General features: G+C 32.3%; 1 protein-coding gene across 3 annotated transcripts in view; it reads right to left on the bottom strand.

The window, feature by feature from the left end:
* The window catches only part of LOC124109296 (guanine nucleotide exchange factor subunit RIC1-like), a 40,553-nt gene extending 16,838 nt beyond the window's left edge, over positions 1 to 23,715 (bottom strand). Inside the window, exons 1-2 of one of the 3 annotated variants that reach the window (XM_046467799.2) lie at positions 23,523 to 23,715; positions 12,951 to 13,030 (exon numbers count right to left, since the gene is read on the bottom strand). In XM_046467799.2, the coding sequence (XP_046323755.2) occupies positions 12,951 to 13,030; positions 23,523 to 23,537 (95 nt within the window). In that variant the 5' untranslated portion in view covers positions 23,538 to 23,715. The remainder of the gene's footprint in view (positions 1 to 12,950; positions 13,031 to 23,522) is intronic. The other 2 variants (XM_058586574.1, XM_058586575.1) reach the window with 2 other exon arrangements.
* Between the last annotated feature and the right edge of the window lie 4,070 nt (positions 23,716 to 27,785).

Raw genomic sequence — 27,785 nt, 5'->3', positions numbered from 1 at the left:
TAGGTCTTTAATCCAATTTGAGTTGATTTTTGTGCAGGATGAGAGAGAAGGATCTAGTCTCATTCTTCTACATGTGGATAACCAGTTTCCAGCTCCATTGGTTGAAACTGTCATCCTGGTTTTTTCTTCTTGCTACAAAGTCATGGCTGTGTCCTTGCAAAGTATCTTAAAACCCTTCTGATACAATCAATATACAAAATCATCTCTGTATGCTACACAATTCCCAGCATAAAAGTCACTTAATCAAGGAGTGAAGCACACAAACATGAAGGGTATGAAGATAGTGAAAACAGACTGGCTGTCTCCACGAGACAGAGGAATTATTAGAGTGGGAATTTTAGAGCAAATGAAATGTTTAAAATATATATAATTAGAGCTAATGTTGTTGAGGGGGATAAGGTCAAACTATGTAATCAAGGGAACAAATAGCTAAAGTGAAATGGATGACCCTTTTTGCGGGGAGGGGACAGTGCTGGGAATCAAACCCAGGGCCTACCACATACTAGGCAAGTATTCTACCACTAAGTTACACCTCATTTGTTGTTCTCATCATATTTATAGTATACTTGATATTATCTGAATTTTTTTTTCCCTTAACAAACTATGAATTGCACACTGGAAAAATATAATCCATGCTATCTGCAGTGCAAATGATGAGGAGCACCTCATTTATGGGATAAATATATTTATTCTGCTGCTTCGTGTCCTCTTTGAGGCCTCATTTCTTGGGTCTTAGCTATTCCAGATTACTGATGAATGCTGAGTGTATGACCCTTCTATAAGCGGAATGAGAATGTTTTGTGACATTTTGGTTTATTAAATATTAATAATTATTCATTTTATTTTTTATTCCAATCATGCACTTTAAAAACTAAAAAGCTTTGATATTCTTAGTTACCTTAGCTTTTATCACTAAAAATTATAAATTGTCTGGTGAAACCAAAAAAAATTTGATATCTGATAACTACCACATCCACAATCAACATTATGGTGTAAATTCTGCAGAGCTAAAATTTAAAGGAAAGGAAGATGGATATCAAAACAAAAACCTAAACTTTCAAAAGAAAATTTAGTTCTAAGTTACACTTTGTATTTAAACTATTATGAGAGGATTAAATATATCTGCCCATTAAAAAGAGACAAATACATTACGAGTGCTATGTACACATCCTTTGATGAATAGAATAAAACAATTCAAAATATTCCTACAAGTCCCAAAGGAATAGCCAGCTAGTGACTTTTTGAATGTGTTATAACAAAATTTTTGCTAATTTGTATTAATGAAACAGAACCCAGTCAACAAGTCTTACAGTAGACAAATTTAGAGGGAAAAAAAATGAAACACAACACTTGACTCTACAATTCTGAGTTGAATCTGAATTGAAAAGCTAAACTGGGGAAAAAGAATATGATGAACAGAAAAACAGTAGCAGGAAATCAATTTCTATCTATTTAAATAAAAAAATGAAATTTCTAAGTGTCTTGTTAAAACTACATGGAAAAGAAAAATCCTATAAGACATCTAAATATATTAGATGAATCCTCTCATCTAAATCTGCAAAGTTTCACTACCAATTTCACAGACTTCCTTAAGAGAGTTTCTCCTATCTTGCTAATGCTTTGCACCACCAACTAAAAGCAAAATACACCGAGAAACAAAAGATGCAAGTGAACTTAGTACTCTCTTCCTCTTAGCTCAAATGTTTATATTTGTACATTTTGCCATTATCACTATAATTTAATAGCTCAATTCTTTCCTTAAATTTCTTTACTCATAAAGTGTTCTTTGCTCTTTTAAGTCCTATATTTAAAACACTATCTTTGAATGTTTATTAGGATTGTTATTGTGAATATTCTAATTCAGTTTTAAAATGTTTTCAGTAATCTCCAGTTATTTTCCCACAAACTGGTTTTAACATGCAATTTTGCAGAATGAAACTTTTTACCTAATGCATTCCATGCTTTAGCAAAAAAAAAAAACTACAAATGAAAAGTTAAAAAGCTTGCTAGTCAGACAATGAAGGACTATAAAGAAATACAATAAATAAAATTTGTACAGCATAGCTTAACATACTTAAGAGAATTTAAGTTGTAAAAGTTCTCTCTAAAAGTAATTATTAAAATTTGATAGATTTATAAATATAATAATTTTACATAGAACTTGAAAGTTTAAGAGCTATGTTTATATTGAAACTAATAAATTGTCTATTTTTTAAATCAAAATTCTGAATTAATGTGCAGATTCTTGACCTTGAAACACAATCACATATTAACAAAAAGAGAAAAACAGCTGAATGAATTAAGGGATAGGAAAAAGGGCTTAATTTCAATATAATGACTCAACAATGTCCTAAAGTTCTATCCACTGAAGACTGAATAGGGCCAACAAAACTAAAAATCTGTGTAACTAGCTGAAGAGCTCAATCATTCCCAGTTCAGTACTGGATAGTTCAATCAGGTGCTTTCCCCCTGCAAATTATGGTGGAACTTGTGATACAAGAGACAGAAATTTCAAAGGAAACCAAATGAACTTCTTGCAAATGGGTCGTGGGGGTGGCAATCCAGGAGAGCTGGTAACCTGAGGATCAAGAAACTAATAATAGGAAAAAAAAAAAAAGTTGAAAGGATTGTTCATTGCATACAAAAGAATATCCATTCTAAATTTTAACTGGAGTAAGCCTTAGCCTCTTCCTCGAGTTTTGTTTTTTTTTGTTTGTTTGTTTGTTTTTGTTTTTTGTTTTAGAGAGAGAGAGAGAATTTTAATATTTATTTTTTTAGTTTTCGGCGGACACAACATTTTTGTATGTGGTGCTGAGGATCGAACCCGGGTTGCACGCATGCCAGGCGAGCGCGCTGCCGCTTGAGCCACATCCCCAGCCCTTCCTTGAGTTTTTGATAAATAGTTCTTCAAATAAAATAGCCAATGAATAAAGGAAATGATGAGAAGTTACCATTTAAGCATTTTTGATTTTTTTTCTCTCAATGTAACGTCAGATCAACTATGTGACTGTTTCCTTAACATTTTAAATTGTGGAAGTTCATAAAGCCTCTGCAGACAATTAGGTTATTCATAAAAATAAACAAAGAAATTTTTGAATATACTTTAAAGTTTAATCATGGAAAACTGCCATTAATTTTGATACATGAAATATAATAATGTTAATTTAGTTTCAGTTAATTAAAGTGGGCGAATATCAGAAACTGTTGAGTGTCAGATTTCTGCAAAAGTCCAACAATCTTAATTCAAAAAACATGATTTATCCAAGATTTGTTAAAATTCAGTTTATGAAGTAAAACATATCTAGAGACTAGGTTGCCCTTACCACTTGGCATAGAAGTCTCTCCAGAGAATATTTCATAAAATTCCACTTTTATATTTAACATACAGTAAATAAGCTTTAATGTTATAATATTAACTTTATTTAAATGAACAACTATTAATACAAATAAGCAAGTTATTGTAATATAAGTACACTGCTGTTGGTAATAAGAGTTTATCCCTATTAAAGAAGCTATCTTTGTCAACACTTTACATTTTCAAGTATTTGTAAACAAATACTCTTAATAAAGTTGTCAGGAAGAGTCAAGTTTGTGATTGCTTACATTTAATACATGACTCAATCTGAGACTTGCTTTTGATCAAGAACACTTGTTTGAGAGATTTATTTTACTAATATATTTTATATAAATTAAAAGTAGCATTTTCCACCTTTCTATTCTAATGAATGACACAAGACATTCATGTCAATAAAGGGCAATAAAAACTGAAATGCTTTAATGGGATATCAATTACTATTCAAATTTACTATCATATCCTTGGAAAAGGGAATAAGTTCCCATTAAACTGATTTAAAAAAAAAAAAAAAAAAAACTGCAAACCAAACCACAGTTCTCTCAAATGTTAAATATGCTTTGGGAATTACACTAGATGATACAGAAAATTGTTACTATACAATTCAACAAGTTCTTTTTTGTAAAAGATCTCAAATACTCTAAGTACAAGATAAAGAAAATAATGTGGCAAATAAACTGATGGATTTTGGGTGCAGGGATACAGGAACTTCAAGAATATAGTTAATTATTCATTGTTTAACGTAACTTATCTATGGCCTATCTTTTCCTTTAGGCATATAGTTTAAATAAAGTTTAAAGAAAGCTTCCCCTAATAAGTGAGCACTTTCCCCTGAACTACTATTATAACTTTTCATAATATTCATTCACTTGTCATTTGTCACTTTACATTGCCATTAACTTTAAATATTTATTTTCATTAGTTATTTCATCTCTCTTAAGCCTGAGTATGTAGCTAATGTCTACAAATGATAGTAGGCATAAGTTTAAATATAGCAATGAGGATGAATCCCATTGTAGGTTTTCATTCTAGAATGTGCTTGATATAGGGGGTTCTGGCAATCCTCGGTGAACTCTGGGACTAAGAGGCTTTGCTTCTCTAACCATAGTTCTAGAAAGGCTCAGAATTATCTCTTTTCCCATATCTTACATTCATAGTTGCAGACAATGCAACTGGAGAAGCAAGGGGTTCCTAGAGGTTGAATTCAGAGTTTCACACATATTAAGCATGTGCTCTATCACTGAGCCACACCACTGCAATATTTTTACTGATATGCCCATAATAATGAGAGCATTCTGGGTGAAATAAAATAATGATTTCTTGGATGTTCATAAATATACTCTAATGGAAAAAGACCAAAAACTGTTGAAGCTGACTGATGAGCATGTAAGTACTCATTTCATTATTCCACTAATAGAATAATTAGTTTCTAGCCCCCTAGAAACAAACCTGGACAAAATATATGAAACAACTATATTTAGAAAGTAAATAACAGGTAGCACAAAATTGTTATCATGAGCAAAGGTAAGCAAATAAGGTTTTCTAGCAGAAGTCACTTTCAGACTATCATCTAGGGTGAGAGAATCCAACATAGGATGGCAATAAAAGTTGAGGAGAGCAAGATTAAAATTCAGGGAAGCAGAAGAAGCAATTTATGGAGCAGAATACCAGGAAGGTATTATATAAAGGGCTCTAGAAATCCACATTCCCCCGAGTCTTACCGAATACTAAATTATGAAAATATTTTGTGACACCCCACAAGGCTTGGCAACTGCTAAGGTTTTTGGCTGTCCAGCTCATATAAGGCTGAAAGAATTTCAATTCCAACTGGCTCAAGTGGAGAGACCTTATTAAAGACCTCAGGGGGATAAATTAGCCCAAGTGAATTTTAAATCCACCCTTAAAAAGGACACACACACCTCAAAAGAATCAAGAACGCCAATCAACTGCCATCCAAAACAAGTTTCAACACTCTCTAAAGGAAAAACACAAAAATCAGACTATTAATAATAATGTCTAGCATACAATCTACAATCACTAGGCATATGATATGTTCCAGTAATTCTACTCCTAATTATTTACCCAAGAGATTTAAGACAACTGGACAGTGAAACAAGATTACAATCTGAAAAAGCAGGCAATTTGTCCATATTTTCTCTTTATATAACTGTTTGATTTTTTTTTTTTAAATGAGATTCAGGGATTACCAGTTAAAAAGTTAGAAAGTTCTGGGTTGGGACTGTGGCTCAGTGGTAGAGCGCTCACCCAGCACACGTGAGGCACTGGGTTCGATCCTCAGAACCACATAAAAATAAAATAAAGGTATTATGTCCACCTACGACTAAAAAAATATATATTTAAAAAAAAAAAGAAAGTTCTATGGGAGTATACTAACATACATTATTCTGTGTTCAGTTCATGAACTTGATAATGTACACTAGCGATCTCAATATTTTTTATTCCCTTTGCGCCTACTGAAACATCATTTTGAATCTGATTTCATTATGTGTATATTCTGTAGATGTATATGCTATGATCTTTAGCTGCAGAACTTTGCATATTTCATGCTTCCCTTAACTGACATCATAAATGCATGAGCACTTATATGTTTTATTTATTTAATGTCTTCAAGGGAATTTATTCACAATGTTTTCTTATGAATTTTCTTACCTGGTAAATCTCGCCAACTCAGAATTACTCTTTTCCTAGGTTTGTTTTGTTCTCTCAAAACTCTTTAAGATTCTTCTACATGTTATCTTCTCAGTGAAAATTACTGAAGACCCTATATCAAATTATGATCCAACTTCATATTCCCTTATCTGGCTTTATATTTTTGCCTAAAATGTATTTTCTAATTTGTGAAATATTATTTATCATCCTTTACACTAGGGGAATACAATTTCTATAGAGAGGATTTTTTGTTCCATTTCTTAACCGATGCATCTTTAGCATAAACAATATTTCTTAAAGCCTGACAAAACTGAATACTTCTTAAATGCATGAAAATAATTTTTGGAAGAGTTTTCTTAAAGAGGTATTACTCTGACTACTGGATATTTTATAAACTACCCCCGCCCCAATCCAAAAAAATTGCAAATGAACACATCAAATGGCCTTCAGTCTGATAATAACAATGTGCAGGGCTCTTTGAATTGTATTGAATACTACTCAGCTTAAAAGAAGAGTAAAATTATGGCATTTGCCAGTAAATGGTTGGAGCTGGAGAATATCATGCTAAGCAAAATAAGCCAATCTCACAAAACCAAAGGCTGAATGTTTTCTCTAATATGCGGATACTAATTCACAATAAAGTGGGGGGCACTAGGAAAGAATAGTGTTACCTTAGATTAGGTACAGGGAAGTGTTGGGAGGGAAGAGGAGGGGATATGGGGTTAGGAAAGATAGTAGAATGAAACAGACATTATTACTGTATGTTTACATATGACTCCATGACCAATATGATTCTGCAACATGTGCACTCAGAAAAATGAGAAATCATATTCCATCTATGTATGATGTATCAAAGTGCATAAATGTATTCTACTGTCATTTAAAACAAATTTTAAAAATCAAAAAATAGACTACAAAAGTTTAAACAAGTGAATTATACAGATCGTTAGATTTTATCCTCTGAGTTCAGGTGCCATACTCAAAGTGTGGCTAATAAAGGAATAGACTGCACTACCCAGAATCTAAACATAAATATTCTTACCAATCCTATTAACAAGTGCTCATATCATTATGCTGTCAGAGAGTCATGCAACACACAACATTTCAATCAAAGGTGGTGTTTTAGTCAGCTTTGCACAGTAGTGACCAAAAGAACTGACAAGAACAATGTAAAGGAGGAAAAGTTTATTTTGGCCCATGATTTCAGAGGTTCAGTCCCTGATTAGCCAACTCAATAGCTCTGGGCCCAAGGTGAGTCAGAACATCATGGTGCACAGGTATGGCAGAAAAAAAGAGTTCAGAACATCGTAACAAGGAAGCAAAGAGAGACAGACAGCACTCCACTCACCAGGGGCAAAATATAAACCCAAAAGACATGCCGTCAGTGATCTTCGTGCTGCAACTACAACCTACCTGGCTACAGTTCCCACCCAGTTAATCCATATCAGTGGATTAATCCACTGATTAGGTTAAAGTCTCAAGTCTAACCATTTCACCTCTGAACAGCCTTGCATTGTCTCAGACATGAGCCTTTGGGAGACACCTTATATTTAAACTGTAATAGGTAGACTCCACAGAGCAGTGGTCCCATAAATTATAATGGAGCTAAAAAATGCCTATCAACCAGTGGCATTACAGCTACTGTAATGTCACAGGAGACAAAACATTCATTACCCATGTTTGTAGTGATGCTGGTATAAACAAATCTATTGAGGTGCCAGTTATAGGAAAGTGTATTCACAGCTTCTGGTGTTGGAAATCTGAAGATATCAAAACCGCTTGTATAAGAATATAAAGGAAAAAAAAAAAAAAGTCCAACCACTATACCTTTTCCATTTTTAGATGTTTAGATAAACAAATAACTTATAATTGTATAACAGCTTATAGTATTCAGTACAGTTACATGCTATACAGGTTTGTAGCCTGGAATACAAAAGCTCTAAACATCTATAATAGGCTATAACATCTAGATCTGTATAAGTACACTCTATGATGTTCACACAAGGATGAAATCACCTAAGGATGCATTTCTCAGAACTATCCTGTTCTTAAGCAATGCACAACTAAATATATGTTGAGGGAAACGTTCATTCTATGACTAATTCAGACGTCTTTTCTCCTATACATTTGATGTGATTCAGCAGATGCTTATGACCTATGATATAGGATTTTCCTAAAAAAAAAAAAGTGGATTTTTGGAGATAAACTATTGAAATCAGAAATTATAGCCTCAGTCAGTCTCTTCTTCCTTTCTAGTCAGTACTAATTCATTAACAGAGAGCTTGTAAGATAAACTATGTTGGGGAGGAAAGGAGTAAAGGAGAGGGAGATTTGTTCTTTTGTTTGGAGGGATTATTTTTTTTCTATGAAGAAGATGATGATCTATAACTTAGATATTTGAAATTAAGTACACTCAATTTTTGTAATTTTTTTTCTTTTCAGTGGTGCTGGGGATTGAAGCTAGAGCCTAACTGATGCTAGACAAGCACTCTACCACTGAACTACAACACCAGCTCCTGTAATTGGGCCTCAATAAGACTTGTCTCTTAACAAAAAAAAAAAAAAAAGAAGAGAGAGAGAGCTTAATGGTACTGGTGGAGAGACAGAAGTGAGAGAAGTGTGGAGGTTCTCTGCTCTCAACAAAATATACATTATAATATATTTGCTGAAATTTTTTTCTTTTTTCTAAAAAATACGTTTTTATTTTTTAAGTTCAGATGAACACAACACAATACCTTTATTTTTATGTGGTGTTGAGGATCAAACCCAGGTCCCGCCCATGCTAGGCGAGCGCTCTACTGCTGAGCCACAATCCCAAGCCCTGAAATTATTTTCATCATGAAGAAATATAATTAGCAATTTCAAGATTGACTGAACTCATTTAAATACAAGTACGTGAACACATTCCCATCTAAAAACATTTTTTTTTCTGATTTATCCCTGGCAGTTTCTTTCATTAATTTCACTACATATTCTAAAACATGAAATTAAAAAAAAAAAGACAAGCTTCAACCAGCCTGCACACTGGTTTGTAGTATGAAGACATATTTTATACAGAATGCAATCTGTCAAGATACGAAAGACAAAGAAATAGAAAATGTTATTATAAATGAGTGATCTTTGAGGTAGAGTCATTTAATAAAACTGCCATCACTTTTAAAGATTGACTCCCTGTATCTACAAGGATGCTAGCAACTACTATAGGTGGAAACTATGAAAGATCAAAGAGGTATTTGACCTGTGTTCTCAGATGGAACACAATGAGAATAATATGCAGCCTGAGGTTAAGATGCTCTCATATAATACAGGAAAGCTGAGATCCTCTAGAAAAAAATCATGTGATATACTGCTAAGATTTAGAGAAGTGAAATAAGAGATAACAGCATTTCTATAATTGAGAAGACAATTAACTATTGGTCTTAACTATGCTACCTCTGTTCTTCAGGACCATTATAAAGCACTCCAGATCATTTTTCCTTTTTTCTATCCCTATTCCCCCAGTAAGTCCTAGTAGATGGCTAGATAGGGCACAACAAGGTTGGGGCAGTATAGTAGTAATGATTAAAAGCACAAACTCTGGAGCTATAACACTTATATCTGATTTGGCTGTGCCACTTAAGAATACAACTATGATGAGTCACCTGGCCTCTCTGTGTAATAGTTTGTATACTAGTTGTACCTAATTACTTCTCTGGGTTACTACAGAAATTAAATGAGTAGTGAAAGTACTTACAACAGTGTCTGTGAACTACATAATTGTTTACAATGGTACAAGTGATATTGTCAAAATCAAACTTTTTTTTTTACTTATATAACCACTATTTTTCAGGTTTTAAATATATGAACATCTAACAATTTAAGATATTTTTATTTCCATTTTACAAATGACTTCTGTGGGGGCGGGGGGGACCTTATTAAACTAACCTAACCTAAAAGTAGTTCAATGCACAAATCTGTAACAGACTGACTATCCTACAAAATTGTTTTGTATATGAGATATTATTTGATTTTATGTAGCAGTTACTAGAAGTTATATGTTGGCAGAGAGGCACAGCATCAACAAATTACTTATATGTATATATATTTTAATCACTTAAAATCTTAAAAATGAAGTAAAAATTTTGTGAAAGAAAAATACATTAGTGATTACAGCAGTTGTCCGTTGTTAATTTTCTCCTAAGCCAGGTATTTATCAAAGCATTAAATATAAATGATCTCATTTAATTCTATGAAATGGTTTGTACTGTTATCCCATTCTACAAATGAAACCGTTTGGGGCAGTATTAAAAACTTGAAAAAAATCATACATCAGGTATGGTAAAGCTGATGTTCAATTCCAGGTCTATCTGCCACCAAAGCTTATCTCTTAAACCAAGATTCGTGCTGTTCTAAGAACATTTTATTGAGCCCAGGTATTAAAACTCCAAATATTCAATATAAGGAAATAATGTCCAAACTGAAAACAGAATAATATTCTTTATTTAATTCTCTACCCCAACACACATAGTCAAGCACAGCAAAGATTATGCATTGTCAGGATTCAGTTAAGAGGCATCTTGTGTAGTTTTGGAATCAAAAGGTAAGACACTATTTTTTAAAATTCTGTGATACAAAAAGTGGGTCTCAAAAGTACTATTCTGATAAAGAAAAGAGTCTTTTTACTATCTCAAGAGAAGTTATTTCTGTACTCTGCCCACAGTTGTATAGACTGATCAAGTTAAATTCAGTTGACTGTGATTATTGCTTTTTATTTACAGGAACACGTCTGAATCAAGCCCAAAAAAGAAGTCAGACACAATAGTTCAAAATACACAATAAAATTTTAGACATTGATTACAAGAGTATTTCACAAATTTATCACTTAGAATAAAAAAATTTAGTTTTATTAATATTCACAAAACTGAATATAAGGGCTGGGGTTGTAGCTCAGCAGTAGAGCACTTGCCTAGCATGTGCAAAGCCCTGGGTTCGATCCTCAGTACCACATAAAAATTAAATAAAGATATTGTGTCCAATTGCAGCTAAAAAATAAATATTTTTTTAAAAGAATATAAAAGTTATAAATATACCATAATGCCCATTATGGTATATAAGTATACCATAAGCAATATTGAAAGGGTTTCTTCATTTAAAGTTTTATATTGAAAAACAACCAAATCATTAAAATTTTCCTGTACTTAACAAAAGTTTTCCAAAACTCAGCTAATACTTTAACACTATATTTGTCACAAAAAGAAGTGGCTCTTCCATTAGGCAAGTCTAGATAGTTCTCTAGAATCTATGATAAAAGAATCTGACCTATATTCTAAATGACCTAGTTTAAGAAACAAAGGTTTCTTAAACAGAAATTAAAAACTTCCATGGTACCATTTTCTTGGGAAATCATGGGTTTCTTTTCCTTTGGGATTTTGCAAATCCAATTTAACAAAATTAAATACAATTTCCATATTTTAAAAATGTTAAAAAAAATTTAGAATTGAAAGCAGAAAAATCATTCTGGTTCTACCATTTAGGAGCAAAATACTATAAAGAGCTGTATTACAGGGCTAGAAATATAGCTCAGTTGGTAGAGTGTGTTTTGCCTCACATGCACAAGGCCCTGGTTTCAATGCCCAAAACCATTAAAAAAAAAAAAAAAGAGAAAGATTTATATTACAGTTCTATCACTTAGGGGCAAAATACTATAAAAATTTGTATTATATTGTTCTGGATTTTTTATATGATTCTTATTGTTTTGTTTTAAATAGCTATGGTAATATTATACATGTAATTTTGTGTATGCTTTATTTATTTTAATATGATCAGGTTTTTGAGTACACAAAATTTTCTGAGACTTTATATTTAATGACTACATCATTGAGAAGGATGTACTACAGTTAACCTGCTATTATCACACTTTGGTATATAACATCTATCAAAAGTGAGCAACACAACATTTACTATACCTCTGCTAGTGGAACAATAATTCAGCAAACATTTTTTTTATATTAAAATTTGAGTTTCTTTTTAAAAAATTGTTGAAATTGATATTTTATTTGAATAATCTTAAGCTTGAACAGTTTCTCTTCTGTTTATAGTAACTGCATTTCCTCTTTTTGAGACTGTTTTATCAATTATAGACTGTATTTATTGACAATTTATATGATTCCTTTATTAAAAGTAATAAGCTGAGGCCCTATTTACTAAAAATATTTTCCCCAAGTTTGTTATTTGATTTTTAATGTTTTAATTTTGTTGTTAATTTTCAGAAATTTAAACTTTTCAAATAGTAAAATCTATTTTTCTCATTAATTCCTTACATACCTATTAAATTTTGGATGTTTTCTATTATCTAGAAACATGATAAATAATATTTTATATTTAGCTCCAAAACTTGATCTTTTAAAAACGATGTCAAGCTTTAAACCTATACATCCTTTTATTTTGAAAATAAGGCATGCTATGGAGGAAAAAACACAAAATATACATAACTACACAAAGAGCAAAAGTTCATGTTCCCTCAAATTTTAATCAAGAGTTAAAAAAGAACCCTAGACATTTGTTTTTTCTTCTTTTTTTTTAAATCTATGCATATACAAAAATACAGGCAAAAGTACTTATAACATAGTCATATTTCACCTCTTCCACTCAGGATTTCTTAGCTCCTCTCTAATAAAGACTGCAGAATGTCAGATCTGGAGTATATTAATAGTAATTATGAATGGCTATAAAGGATACAATACATTCCTAATGATTCCCAAACTTATTTAATTACAGAATTCTTTAATCAAGAAATTATGGTTCAAAGACCTGGTAATTTCTGAAATGCTATTTTGGAAATGCTGGCTTATCTTTATTTTAATAACTTCAGACAATCCAAAACTTTAATGTTTCTGTGAATATAAAGTATGCAGATTTATATTAAAAAAATAAAAGCCAACAAACTTACTTGGGATATACTGGTTCATAAAGGTACTTGTCGCCTCTTGAAGATATAACATGAAAAAATAAGATGTAGCCATTTGCTGTCTGAAAGAGAAATTTTATTAAGCATGAATTAAAGAATAAGGCTATGACTGGTCCACTAAATTTTAATTTTATATCTTCTTACTATGAAACAAAAAATCTCATTCTTAGGAAACTTCCTTTGAATAATTTTAGCCTAAATATGTAAATAAAACAACTTGTTTTAATATAACCCATTGTGAAAAAAAGGTTTTACAAATATTTCAGAAACATATAACTGAAATCAGTTGTTCATTAAATATTAATTTTAAATGTGAATATTTTCCAATGATTACATTTATTGAATGGGTAAATTATTATTCTGCAATAATATAGCATATAATTATTCCAAGCTTTAAAGCAAGTAACAGTATGTAAAATGCTTCTGGCCAAATAAACTTTATATAACACTAATCTCAAAATAGCCTATCTACATACTTCAAAATCAATCGATTTACATAAAATACAGTCTAAATCAAAGAAAAGCAGTGCTAAACTTTAATTTCCAAAAATGTGAACATTTGAACATTAAACTGAACATCATTTTTCTTTTTTTAAATTGGTATACTGTATTTATACATAATAGTGGGATTCATTATGTCACGTTTGTATATGCACTAATTTGATCAATCTCATTCTTCAGTACCTTTCCTTTCTCTCCCAATCTTTTCTCCCCAGATCTACTTCCTCTACTCTACTGATCTCCTTTCTATCATTGTTTTTTAATTAGTGTGTTAAATTTTATATATGCAGGTTTTCACATTGGGTAAATTTGTACTTGGACACAGCATAGTCTGAATAACATTTTTTTCCTAAGTTAACAAAATAGTTTTAAGACAGAAGCTATATTAAAAACAAACAATGCCATTATATGATCAAAGCATACATCTGTGACTTGTGAAACTCAAGCAACCATTTTACATTTATACATGAAATACTATATACAGCTTTTTTTCTAACCAAACATTTTCAAACAGAACAGAACAAAGTGGCAAATGTTTTCCCCAAACTTTTTTATACTAACACTGAATTCCTATCATTTTAGAGGCAAGTGAGCATTTACCCAAAGTAGAACCAAAGAAAAGATCAACGTTTCAAATTTCTTTCCAGTACTAACTTCCTGTTTTTCATTTACAGAAAGGACAAAGAAAAAAAATACTCAGTTTCTTCAGCAAGGCCAGGTCTGTTTTTTAACTATAAATTTAACTATTTTTTAATGTGCTCTCAAAAACTAGAGTTCAATTTATCAGAATACAAAAGAAAAAGGTTGAAGATTGTTCAGATAAGATCACCTTTCTAAATCTTCACAAGCAGTTTTATGTTCTTACCATATGGAAAACAAGAAAACAAAAGGAAAATGGCTTTAAATCAAACTATACAAAAGTTACAAACATATCATTGTTCCTTTACAGAAAAAAATGACTGTTCAAAAACTTTAATCTGTACTGTTACCTTAGTAACATACAGTAACATAACAAGAGTAACATAGTATGATATCATGGATAACATTGACATACAAATACTGTCCCAACTATCAGTCACTGAAGGCCAAAAGTTTGACATTTCAGAGTATCAAATGCTAATATTATAAATCAAATTAAGTGCTTAAAAGGCTACAAGGTCAGGAAGAACATAGCATTTTGCACTAGCATTTGGAAATTTTATATACATAGAATACTAGGTAAAATTACAAATAATATCTTGATTTACTGTTTTGATATTTTATATCAATCAACTTAATATGTAAACCAAATGCCAAATAATTCTGGATCTCATGACCATCTATCACCAATCTTTTATTAAACAGTCTTGATTTTGAACAAATTAAAAAGTCGATAGTAAACTATCCTTAAAAAGCAGTCTCTTAATTTGCACTGAATCTTGTCACGATATAGGGTTATAATGACCTTCTCTTTCTTTCTCTTCATGCTCCCAAAATAATGCAAATAAAGCATGACTATTACTTAATCTATAGGAAACAATCCCACCATCCTCTTCTTACATACATACATATTGTCACCCAAAACTAAACTAATTTTTAAGTAAATGAAAAAAATAATCTTGAAGTTCTTTTTTCTGTTATCATGACTTGTTTTAAATACACTTTCCTTCTTTCCGTAGGACACATTTAAGGATCTAGCTTCAATGACCTGAATGATGTATCACAAAGATACAATTAAGAGATAAAGGGTTTGAAGACTTAGATATATATATATCTTCTATTCCAACATATTGTTATGTCAGTCTTCAAATAAGGATGGAATAAGAGACTAGCACTCAAATTCTTTACACTGGTCTATAAATGATATTTTGTTTTTATTTATGACACATGTTCAAATGAGAAAAAACAAAATTAGTTACCCTAAATCATACCACCCTCCCAAGATAATAATTTAATATTTTTGTATAAACTTCTAGACTTTGTACATACATACAATGATTATACTTAAAGGGTAAATGATTACAGATTATAAATCACAAGCACTCTTAAATGTAGGTAGAGTGTTTTTTGACATACCTTTCAAAATTATTTTTCCTAATATTACCACATTGTTTTATGTTCTATATCAGAGCATTAATTTGAAGGGGGGGGGAAATCCCCAAAACAAACAACAAAAACAGCAAGACTCCAACCAAAATGTATTAAACTGAAGTTGATTTATGCTGCATTGAAACAACAACAAAAAAAATCAGACAATATATTGAACAATGATTTTCAAAACATGCATCAAGCAATGAAAGCTGGTCATCCTTAACAGAGGGGAAATGAAGGTGAGCCCTACTCCTCTTGCCCAGTTTATTGCCTTGTTGATAATTTACAGGTTACAGCACTGAGAATGGAAGCTGAAACAGAGTCTAATAGACTCTCTGGCTTCAGAAGTTAAAGCTCGGTGTTCTAGAAGAATAAGGCAACTCAAATTCATGTGACAAAGTACCATAATAGAGAGAAAAGAATTACATACAGAAGTAACTCAAGAATACCAACAAGGACATATATGTGAGGAAACTACTCATGGTAGAAGAAAGAACAATTTGAAAGAATTGGTAAACAGTGCATAAGCAGGACTAAAGAAAGTCATAATTTACAGCGCACTAGATAGAATACTCGGGAAAGCAGTTCTTAGGTCTTCCTGTGGTAATTCTAGAAAGGTATTGCCTTAGTAGTGGGCAAGAACTAGCTCAGGATTGAGCTCTAAATCCAGCCCCCCCCCCACACACACACAAAGAAAAGCTTAAAATGAGACATGAACACATCAAATTATTTCCAAGTAACTTAACTGCATTCCAGGAAGATTTATAGGATCGCAAAAGTACCCAGTATATAACAAAGTAAAGTCACAACTTCTGATATCTAATTAAAAGATACAGGGAGGCTGGAAATCAAAGACACAATGAAAAGAAAAATCAACCAATTTTAACAATCCATAATGCAATAAGATTGTTGAAATTAGCACAAAAGAGCATTAAAACAGATACTATATTCCTTATCTTCAAAAGGTTACAAAAATATAGAAGACCCAACAGAACTCGAGATAAAAGCTAAAATATGAGAGTCAAAAAACATATTGGATTGGATGAATAAGTTGGACACTGCAGGAAAAAAGTTTACTGATTATAAAAGTATAGCAATAAAAATTTTTCACAATGAAACAGAAAAAAAGTAATAAAACAGAAAGAGATCAACAAACTGTGGAACTTTATATGGCCCAATAGGCATATACACAAAAAGTCCCCAAATGATAATATTTATATTTCCATTGAATTTAATTAAAATTCACTTCCTTCACTTAAATTTCTTTAAAATGTCAATTTTCTTTTAAATAATAATAGAAATGTATACTGGAGCTTATACCATAGGTAAAATAAAATGTGTACATTCCCTAATCCCAACAGAATTAAATTAGAGACCAATAAAATAAGATTCTGGAAAACCTTCAGTGTTTTGAAACTAAAATACATAGTTCTAACTAATTCATGGATCAAAGACGGAATCAAACGGGAAATTAAAAAATTTACAAATCGTACCAAAATTTGTGGGATTCTGCTAAAGCAGTACTTAGGGGGAAATTTATAGTTTTAAATACCTGTTTAGAAATAAAGACTGCATACAAACAACAATAAGTGTTGGCGAGGATGTGGGGAAAAAGGCACACTCATACATTGCTGGTGGGACTGCAAATTGGTGCAGCCAATATGGAAAGCAGTATGGAAATGTTTCAGAAAATTGGGAATGGAACCACCATTTGACCCAGCTATCCCTCTCATCAGACTATACCCAAAGGACTTAAAAACAGCATACTACAGGGACACAGCCACATCAATGGTTATTGTAGCACAATTCACAATAGCTAAACTGTGGAACCAACCTAGATGCCCTTCAATAGATGAATGGATTAAAAAATGTGTCATATATACACAATGGAATATTACTCAGCAATAAAAGAGAACAAAATCATGGCATTTGAAGGTAAATGAATGGAGTTAGAGAAGTTAATGCTTATTCCCCCAAAACCAAATGCCAAATATCTTCTTTGATATAAGGAGGCTAATTAATAGTGGGATAGAGAGCAAGAGCATGGGAGAAATAGACAAACTCTAGATAGGGCAGAGGGGTTGGAGGGGAAGAGAGGGGGCATGGGGTTATTAATGATGGTGGAATGTGAAGATCATTATTATCCAAAGTACATGTATGAAGACATGAATTGTTGTGAATATACTATGTATAAAACAGAGATATGAAAAATTGTGCTCTACATGTGTAATAAGAATTGTAATGCATTCCACTGTCATATATAAATAAAAAGAAAGAAAGAAAAATCAAACCAATGATCTCAGTTTCTATTTTACACTAGTAACAAAATACCAAATGAAATCTCAACTAAGCAGGAGGGAAAAAAATAATGAGATCAGAGTGGAAATGGAATAGAACAGAGAAAAGTAAAATCAATGAAAGAAATTACGAGTTTTTAAAGAAAATCACAAGAAAAAAAGAAAAGAAAATCACTAAAATTGACATGCCTCTACTCAAACTGATCAGGAAAAAAAAAACTAAATACAAAAGAGAGAATAGTAACAGGATTATAGATTCTAGAGACACTAAAATAATAAGGAGGTCAGGGAAGGATACAGAAAGGTTGATGAAAGAGTACTAAATTACAGTTAGACAGGAGTAAGTAGTTCTGTTATACTACAGCCCAATAGGGTGACTATAGATAAGAACTATGCAAAAACAATCCAATTTAAAAAGTGTTAAAAAAAATGAATAGAAATTTCTCTAAATATGTAAGAATAGATGAAAAAATAGTCAACATCATCAGTCATTAGAGAAATACAAATCAAAACTACTATGAGATACACCTTCAAACTCTTCAAAACTCAAAAGAACAAACAATGGAAATAAATGCTAAGGATGATAAGAAGAAATCAGAACTTTTATACTGCCAAAGGGAATGAGACAGTGCAACTCCTGTGAAATTGATCCAGCAATTCTGCATTTGAGTGTGCAACCAAAAGAACTGGAAATAAGGATTCCAACAAATACTTCTATGATAATGTTCAATTGCATATTATTCACAATAGTCATAAGTTGGAAACAACACAAATGCCCATCAATAGATCAATGGATAAACAAATATGCTACATACATATTATAAAATATAATTCTGACATAAAAAAAATGAAGTTCTGACACATACCATAATGTGGAGGAGCCCTGAAAACATTTCCCTAAGTGAAATAAGTTAGGCACAAGAGGACACAAATATATTATGATTCCACTTACAAGAGGTATCTGGTATGAGAAATTCATAGATACAGAAAGTTGATTAGAAGTTATCAGGGGCAGGAGGGAATTAGGAATGCTTACTTAAGCTTAATGATTACAAAGTTTCTGTTTGGGGTGATGATAAAGAAAACAGTGGTGATAGTGTGTAATGCAGTGAATGTGACTAATAACACTGAATTGCACACTTAAAATGGCAACTTTATGCTATATACACCTTACAATTTTAAAAAATTTATCATGCAATATACCGAAAATGAGACCAAGTACAGAATATCATATTTTCTTTCATGAAATTGCTTTTCTTCTTACATTTTTTCACTAATTGCCATGAACATTCTCCTAACACTCATCTAAGCTTGAAACCACAGTCATCTTCAACTACTCATATTCATTTATTCCCTACAATTAGCAAATATTTTTTCCCTTGGATATTCCTATGAATAATAAAGAAGCCAGGTTGGCTAAAGGAAAGTCCCTGAAGAAGAAAAATGAAAAAATAACATGGGAAAAGTAATAATGAAGTAGGATTTTAGGGATTAAAGGACCTTAAATGCAATGCTAAGAAGCCTGGACTTTATTATGTGGAACACAGAACTGCAAACTTTAGCTGTGAAGGGCTAGATAGTATATATTTTTAGGATCTCTGAGCAAGAAAGGAAAACCAAGGATATTAGATAGGTACTTATATAACATGACAGCTTTTTTTTTTTTTGGTTTGGACTCAGGGGCACTCAACCACTGAGCTACATCCCCAGCCCTATTTTGTATTTTATTTAGAGACGGGGTCTCACTGAGTTGCTTAGCACCTCACTTTTGCTGAGGCTGGCTTTGAACTTGCAATCCTCCTGCGTCAGTCTCCCAAGTTGCTGGGATTACAGGCATACACATCACAACCAGCTTTTTAAAAATATTTTTAGTGTAGACGGATACAATACCTTCATTTTACTTATTTACACATGGTGCTGAGGATCAAACCCAGTGTCTCACATGCTAGGCAAGCCCTCCACCATTAAGCCGCAACCCCAGCTTACCACGACAGTATTTTAAAAGGTAAGTTTTATTATTGTGCAGGTATGATGAGGCCAACAGGTCAGAAGGCAAATACCACTGAAGAATTTTATTCAGTTCCAGGAGGAGGAAGAATGACAAATTACATAAAAGGCTACATGGGAAGTACCAGGGTCAGCAAGGAAGCAACAGGAGCAAAGGGAAAACGTGTTAAGAGCCTTTACTGTGATTTCCATTAGAAGGAATGAGTAAAACAGGTAAAGAGAGTTAGTATTGGTGAGTCTGAATAATTTCAGTGAGCTCTAAACTGTAGTAGTGGTCTTTAGTTACATAGTACCTGTCCCTGCAGTTAGTAGGAGAGGGGAATAGTGGCCCAGAGTGTCAGAGATGGTAAGGATGATAAAAGTGGCTGGAGCATGGGCTTTGGATAGACTGGTCTGCATACTAAGGTACAGCTGTAGGCAAGTCCTTTACTATCTCTAGAAATAGGCTACTCCTAGGAGGGTGCAATTTGTCCAAACACAAGTGAGCCCTAAGATGTCAAAATGAAATACAGAAAAATAAAAAGTAAAAATAAAAAATAAATACAAAGAAAAGAACCAAAATTTTATAAGTTTTAGTAATGATTGTCTAAATAAAATTATAATGACAACCGTGTGTGTGTGTGTTTGTGTGAGAGAGAGAGAGAGAAAGAGAGAGAGAGAGAGTGTGTGTGTGTGTGTGTGTATTTTGGTAGTACACATCCACTAATGAGAGAGAATGGAATTCTTTTTATGAGGATAACATTTTTAACTAATTAGTGATTAAAGTGACCTTTTCCTATCATTCCTATCATCAAAACTTACTGTAAAGTTTTATCTATTAATACAGGTCAGTAATGAGAACTTATAGGTTTCATATCTGAAAATTTTTTTCATACAAGTACAGCCAAATATGGATATCAATCTATGAGTATATAATTTTAACTGAATATATGTCACCTTGTAGGGTATTCTGGAATTCTTCTCCTGGTTTTTTACTTTAACACTGCAGATTAATCATTTCTAATTGAAGGTTATGAGGAAGTTTCTCTTTTGCACAACTGGATTTTATACACAAAAATTTAAAATGCTATTACAACTGTGGCTTGAGCTCATAAAATATATCTACTGCTAATGTGTGTGGGTTAGAGATCTTCTCTAAATTTGTAAGTATAAAAAAACAGCCTGACAGGCTGAGGTTGCAGCTCAGTGTTAGTGTCCTTGCCTAGCACATGTGAGGCACTGGGATCAATTCTCAGCACCACATTAAAAACAAAACAAAACAAAACACATAAATAAAATAAGGGTATTGTGTCCATTTATAACTAAAACTATTAAAAAAGAAAGAAAAGAAAAAACACCCTGACATTACCTGTAATTCAAACAATTTTATTAGTTGTTAACTGAAATGAGTTTACTACAAATAAGTTTCACAGATAAAACTGTCTGCTTTATAGCTTTAGATTAAATTCATTAGGAAATTCTGTCAAGTCTGCAGCAAAAACTATTTTCTGGGCTGGGGATACAGTTTAGTATTAGAATGCTTGCTCTGCATATATGAGTCACTCCCTAAGTTCTACCCCCAGCTCTAGGGTAAAAAAGCCATTATTAAGTGTCTGTTAAGTAGTGAAGGGTGATTCTTTTCTTTTGGTACCAGGGATTGAATCCAGGGGTGCTTAACCACTGAGTCACATCCCTAGTCCTTTTTTAAATTATTTATTTATTTTGAGATAGGGGCCTGCTAAGTTGCTGAGGTTGGTTTTGAACTCATGATCTTCCTGTCTCAGCCTCCAGAGCCACTGGGATTGCAGGTGTGCATCACCAAACCCAGCTGGGTGATTCTTTCAAGTTCAGAAAAATCTCATTTTCAGTCATAAGCTAAAAATGTTTCAATAATCCTTTATTCCTTCTTGGCCATCTAGCAGGTAGCTGTGGGGTGGGGCAAGGCAGGGTACTCACCTTGGATCTCTGACAAAAGCTTACAATAACCACAGGCTTTAAAAAGCCTTACATTTTCACAAGCTTTGTAAGTCTGCCCAACTAAGTCTTTTTCTGTTACATGTATTTTTACCAACATCAATTAAGGCACACTTTAGTGGATTCCTCTTCAGATTGTACTGAATTAGAGTTTTCTCAACTTCTTTGAGAATTTTTCATCTGAAGTTGTTCCACATAGGATATTTATTCAGAGTAATTCTCAGTTACTTCACACTCAGCATTGATCATTCAAATAAACTAGAAGCAATTCTAACATTTATTAACTCACCAAGAATCAAGCTTATATTGAGTGCACTTTTTATATTTCATTTTTTGTGAATAAATTCTGTGACTGTTATTTTAAATATCTTAATTTTGTGGCTATTACTTTGAACAGTAAATACTATGATGAGTGCTTAGTCTGGTAATATCGACTTTTATTCTTTAGGCATAACTATAGTGTAATTCATTGCATAATAAGCAAAATACTTTGCCACCTAATTCATAATGTATAATTATAATTTATAATACACCAAATAGAAGAGTAAAGCATTGAGAGCCTCACATATGGTTGCTGTCCACACTATTCAACTCAATCTGCTATCATAGTTCAAAGAAGCCACAAACAATACATAAATATATGAGCATTTCTGTGCTTCAATAAAGCTTTATTTATGGACACCGAAATTAAAATATCATATAATTTTCAAGTATAAAATTGATTTATTTTGACTGATTTATTTTGATCATTTAAATAGGTAATAACTATTCTTAGTTGATGGAATACACACAAACAGGCAGCAGGATAGATTTGGTAATATGTGGTGGTTGTCGGCCAACTCCTGCTATAAGCAGTACAGAACTACTTAATATTTTTGTCTATTTGGGGCATTTTCTGATAATTAATATAGTCAGCATAATGTAGCACAGACTAAAAAGACTGAAAACAGAGAGAGAGAGATTAGTCTAGTCGTAGTCTAGTACATAAAATCTGTGTTCCTAAGTTTATATCTTATTTCTCTGGTACACACTATCTGTATAATCTTGGATAGGACTTATTAGTTTTTCAAATTACTCATTTATTATAAAGGATACCAGTACATACTTCAAAGCATTGACCTAAAGATTAAATGAGATGATCCATGTAAACTTATTACAATATAGTACTTACATAGACTCAGTAAATGTTAACCATACATATTATTACTATGGAAAATTAGATGATAATGACATCCCTAAAGATGATACTGAAAAAATAAAAATGGAAAAGATAAAATGAAGCACTTCTAGGCACATCTAATGGAAATGCAGAAATAGATTCCAATAGATATGAGAAACAAAGCTTATTATTTTATAGGATATCCTCCAAAACTGGAAGGCAGAACTTAAAACATAAATTCAGAAGTACCATGTGAATATGGACAAATCTTTTAAAAGCTGGATTAGATGTCAAGGACAAAACAGGAAAGTAAGATGATTACATAGAAAAGGATACAGGTGCTATATTTAAGGATGACAGGAAGTGGTAAAGTCAACAAAGATATATTAGGTGGAAGAATAGAGAACACAGTAGTAGTACAGAAGAATCAATACAGCAATTCCTATTATTAAAAGATAAATACTTAGATGTGTGGAAAATTGAAAGAAGTCATTTAAGACAATCAAGTGTAGATGCAATATAATGATTTTATAAGAAAACACTATTTAAATTAAAAAATCTACTTACTGACACAGCTATCATGGTACTATCTGGTCTCCATTCAGCTTGTCTGTAGGATCCGAACTGAGTAGATGATTTTGTAGGTTCCTTGTAGGTTACAATTAACACACTAGGCTGGAAGAAAATAGTTGTATTTTTATTAATCTCATAAAACACATACAAACAAAATAACAGAACACGATGAAGTATTTGAGAAATAAACAATTTAATATTAAACTATCAGCTTTCAACATTCTAAGCAAATCAACCAAAAAGAAAAATAATGTGTTAGGCCTCTATTTATTAAAGAAAAGGAATCAATAATTAATAAAATTACATTACAAAATAGAAAAAAAAAAAAACCGGCCCAGATATGTTCACAGGTGAATTCAACAAAATATTTAAAGAAGGAATTATACTAGTTTTCTACAAGGTCTTCCAGAAAACAGAAATGGGGGAAAATACCTCCTAACACATTTTGTGAGGCCACTGTTATCCTAATAATAAAACCACAAAAAGACATTACATGAAAAGTAAACTACACACCAAAATCCCTTAGGAATATAGATACATAAACTCTTAAAAAATATTAACAAATCAAATTCAACAATTTATAAAAAGAATTATGTACCATGACCAAGTGGGCTGGATCCCAGGCACACAAGCCTGGCCAAACATTAGAAAATAAATTAATAAATCACATCAACAGGCTAAAGAAGTAAAACTCATGATTATAACAATAAATGCAGAAAAAGCATTTAATATATCTAACACTCATTTATGATAAAAACAAACAAACATAAACCTTTCACCAAACTAGGAATAGGTGGGAACTTCCTCAATCTGAACACCTACCAAAAAATCCACACCTAATATTATACTTTGTAGTAAGAAATTCCAAGAACAGGAACAAAGGCAAGAATGTTCCTGCTATCCACTGCTTTTCAACATAATAGCACAAGTCCTAGCTAATTTAATAAGACAAGAAAATAAAATAAAGCATATACATACTGGGAAGGAAGAAATAAAATTACCTTTATTCATAAGATAATATGATCATTTATGTAGAAATTCCAAAAGAACATCAAAACCTCTGGAAATGATATGCAATGATAACAAAGTTGCAGAATACAAAGATAATATAAAAAAGCCAATCACTTTCATATATTCCAGCAAAGAAAAAGTGGAATTTGTAATAAAAAATATTTTCCCATTATATTAGCTTTTTAAAAATGAAATATTCATTATATAAATCTAACAGACTTTATATAACATTTACATGAGGAATATCATAAAACTCTGAGAATAAAAGATATCCTACTTTAATGAACAAAAGAGTCAATACTATTAACATGTCAGTTCTTCCCAATTTAATCTATGGATTAAATGTAATCTCAGTCAAAATCCCAGCAAGTTATTTTGTAGATATCAACAAATGCACTCTAAATTTTATATGAAAAGGCAATAGATGAAGAAGAGCCAACTCAATACTGAGTAAGAACATGTTGGAGAACATGATATTATAACCTAACTTCAAAACTTACTGGTTAAAGAAGAAACAAATCAATCAAAGAAAAAGAACACAGAGTCTAGGAATAGACCCATACAAATACACTCAACTGATCTTTGACAAAGCAGCAAAGGCTATATAAGAAAGAAAAGATAGTCTTGTCAACAAATAGTGCTAGAATTAATGAACATCAACATTCATGAAAATAAATCTAGATGTACAGCTTACACCCTTCATAAAAATTAATTTAAAATAAATCTGACCTAAATGTAAAATATAAAACCCCTGGAAGAAAACAGTAGAAAAATCTAAACAGCTTTAGGTATGGCAAAGGCTTTTTGTAAATGACACCAAAAGCACAATGTTGAAAGAAATGATTGATAAACTGGACTTTAAAGCAAAGAGTATTATCTAAATAAAACATACTTAACTAATAATCTGCACTATAAAAGTGGAAAAGAATCTAGAGGGCTGGGGTTGTGGCTCAATGGTAGAGTGCTTGACTAGCACATGTGAGGCACTGGGTTCGATTCTCAGCATCACATAAAAAAATCAATAAATAAAATAAAGGTATAAAAAGTTATATAAATCTTTATATATGTGTAAAGAATCTAGAAAAGGAAATTCAAAAGCTGTTTTTTTAGAAGTGGCTTCAGGCAATGCCAGAGAAACTTGGTTGAACTAACCCTCCTGGAGATATGGACAAGAATCTAGAAAATGAAGTATTTCAAGGCATTGGAAATCAAAGTAAAATAGGCAAAAACTGGAAGGTAGCTATCCTGAAAGACATGACATGCCACAGGTAAAATTTGTAAATCTGGCAGGCACAATGTCACATGCCTGTAATCCCAGGGACTCAGGAGGCTGAGGCAGAAGGATCCCAAGTGCAAAGTCAGCTTTAGCAACTTAGGGAGGAGCTAAGAAGGTTAGTGAGGCGACCATTATCCTAATACCAAAACCAGAAAAAGATATTACATGAAAAGTAAACTACATATCAAAATCCTTCAGGAATATAGTTACATAAACTCTCAAAAAATATTAACAGGGCTGGGGCTGTAGCTCAGTGGCAGAGCACTTGCCTAGCATGAGTGAGGCAGTGGGTTCGATCTTCAGCACCACATAAAAATAAATAAAATAAAGGCATTCTGTCCATTGACAACTACAAATTTTTTTTTAAATATTAGCAAATCAAATTCAACACTGTATAAAAAGAATTAAGCACCATGACCAAGTGGCGGGGAATATAACTCAGTGAATAAACGTCCCTGGGTTCAATCTGTGTTACCAATATATACATATATAAACATATTATATATATTTTATAAATCTTGCTTTTTGCCTAAATTTGCAATCCAATCTGTATCTGATTCAGGGGTAAAAAAGTGGCAGATTTACTTACTTGAGGCAAAAAAAACAGAAAATAAAGCTCAGACCTGCTACTCTTGCTGGAAAGCTATGGAGGAAATTCTAAAAGAACGGGTGCCTCAGGGAAGATCAATCTCACAAATCACACTTAAACTACTCTAAACTACATGGGAAAGACTTTCCCCTTCATGGGAAAGACTAAACTGCATCTGATGAAAAAGCAACAGGTGGCAGTTGAGAGAAATGAAGAAAGATACTAGATATTGCCTACCATAAGAGAAATAGATAATTGAATTGAGATAAAAGTTACAGCCTTCATGAACATAACACTCTTTGGAGGAACACAACAAAATCTGGTTTCTATAATTTATAGAGAATGTCAAGAATTAATAAGCATGTGAAGGAGCAAGAAAGGATAACTCATATTTAAAAGAAAAAACTGTTAAGAGAAACTGATAAAGAGGTATGGCCCAGAAGTTGAACTTAACATAAATTTTAAATCAAGGTATTATAAATATGTTCAAGGAAAAATACTCATAATGAGTGAAGACAAAGGGAGAAATCTCAAAACAGAAAAAGAAACCATACAAAAGAAATTGGCTCTCCCTCCTCATCTGCTCCTCCCCTCATAAACAACTTTTCATACCTCCCCCCATAAGAACCTAATGGAAATTCTTTTTTTTTTTTTTTTTTCAAGTTCTTTTTTTTTTTTTTTTTTTTTTAATTTTTTATTGTGGGTTGTTCAAAACATTACAAATTTCTTGACATATCATATTCCACACTTTGATTCTAGTGGGTTATGAACTCCCACCTTCACCCCATACACAGATTGCAGATTCACATCAGTTACACATCCATTGATTTACAAATTGCCATACTAGTGTCTGTTGTGCTCCGCTGCCTTTCCCATCATCCACCCTCCCCCCTCCCCACCTCTCCCCTCCCCTCCCCTCCTCTCTCTCTACCCCCTCCACTGTATAACCCTGAGGGTCTCCTTCCATTACCGTGCAATTTACCTTCTCTCTCCCTTTCCCTCCCACCTCTCATCCCTGTTAAATGTTAATCTTCTTCTCCTGTTCTTCGTCCCTACTCTGTTCTTAGTTACTTTCCTTATATCAAAGAAGACATTTGGCATTTGTTTTTTAGGGATTGGCTAGCTTCACTTAGCATAATCTGCTCTAATGCCATCCATTTCCCTGTAAATTCTATGATTTTGTCATTTTTTAATGCAGAGTAATACTCCATTGTGTATAAATGCCACATTCTTTTTATCCATTCGTCTATTGAAGGGCATCTAGGTTGGTTCCACAGTCTTGCTATTGTGAACTGTGCTGCTATGAACATCGATGTAGCAGTGTCCCTGTAGCATGCTCTTTTTAGGTCTTTAGGGAATAGACCAAGAAGGGGAATAGCTG

The sequence above is a fragment of the Marmota monax genome, unplaced genomic scaffold (assembly GCF_021218885.2).
Source record: "Marmota monax isolate L192 unplaced genomic scaffold, Marmota_monax_Labrador192_F-V1.1 WCK01_AAM20220418_F8-fsc01623, whole genome shotgun sequence".
NCBI lineage: Eukaryota > Metazoa > Chordata > Mammalia > Rodentia > Sciuridae > Marmota > Marmota monax.
Note: the sequence above shows the minus strand (reverse complement) of the source record. Positions and strands in the feature narration are given on the sequence as shown.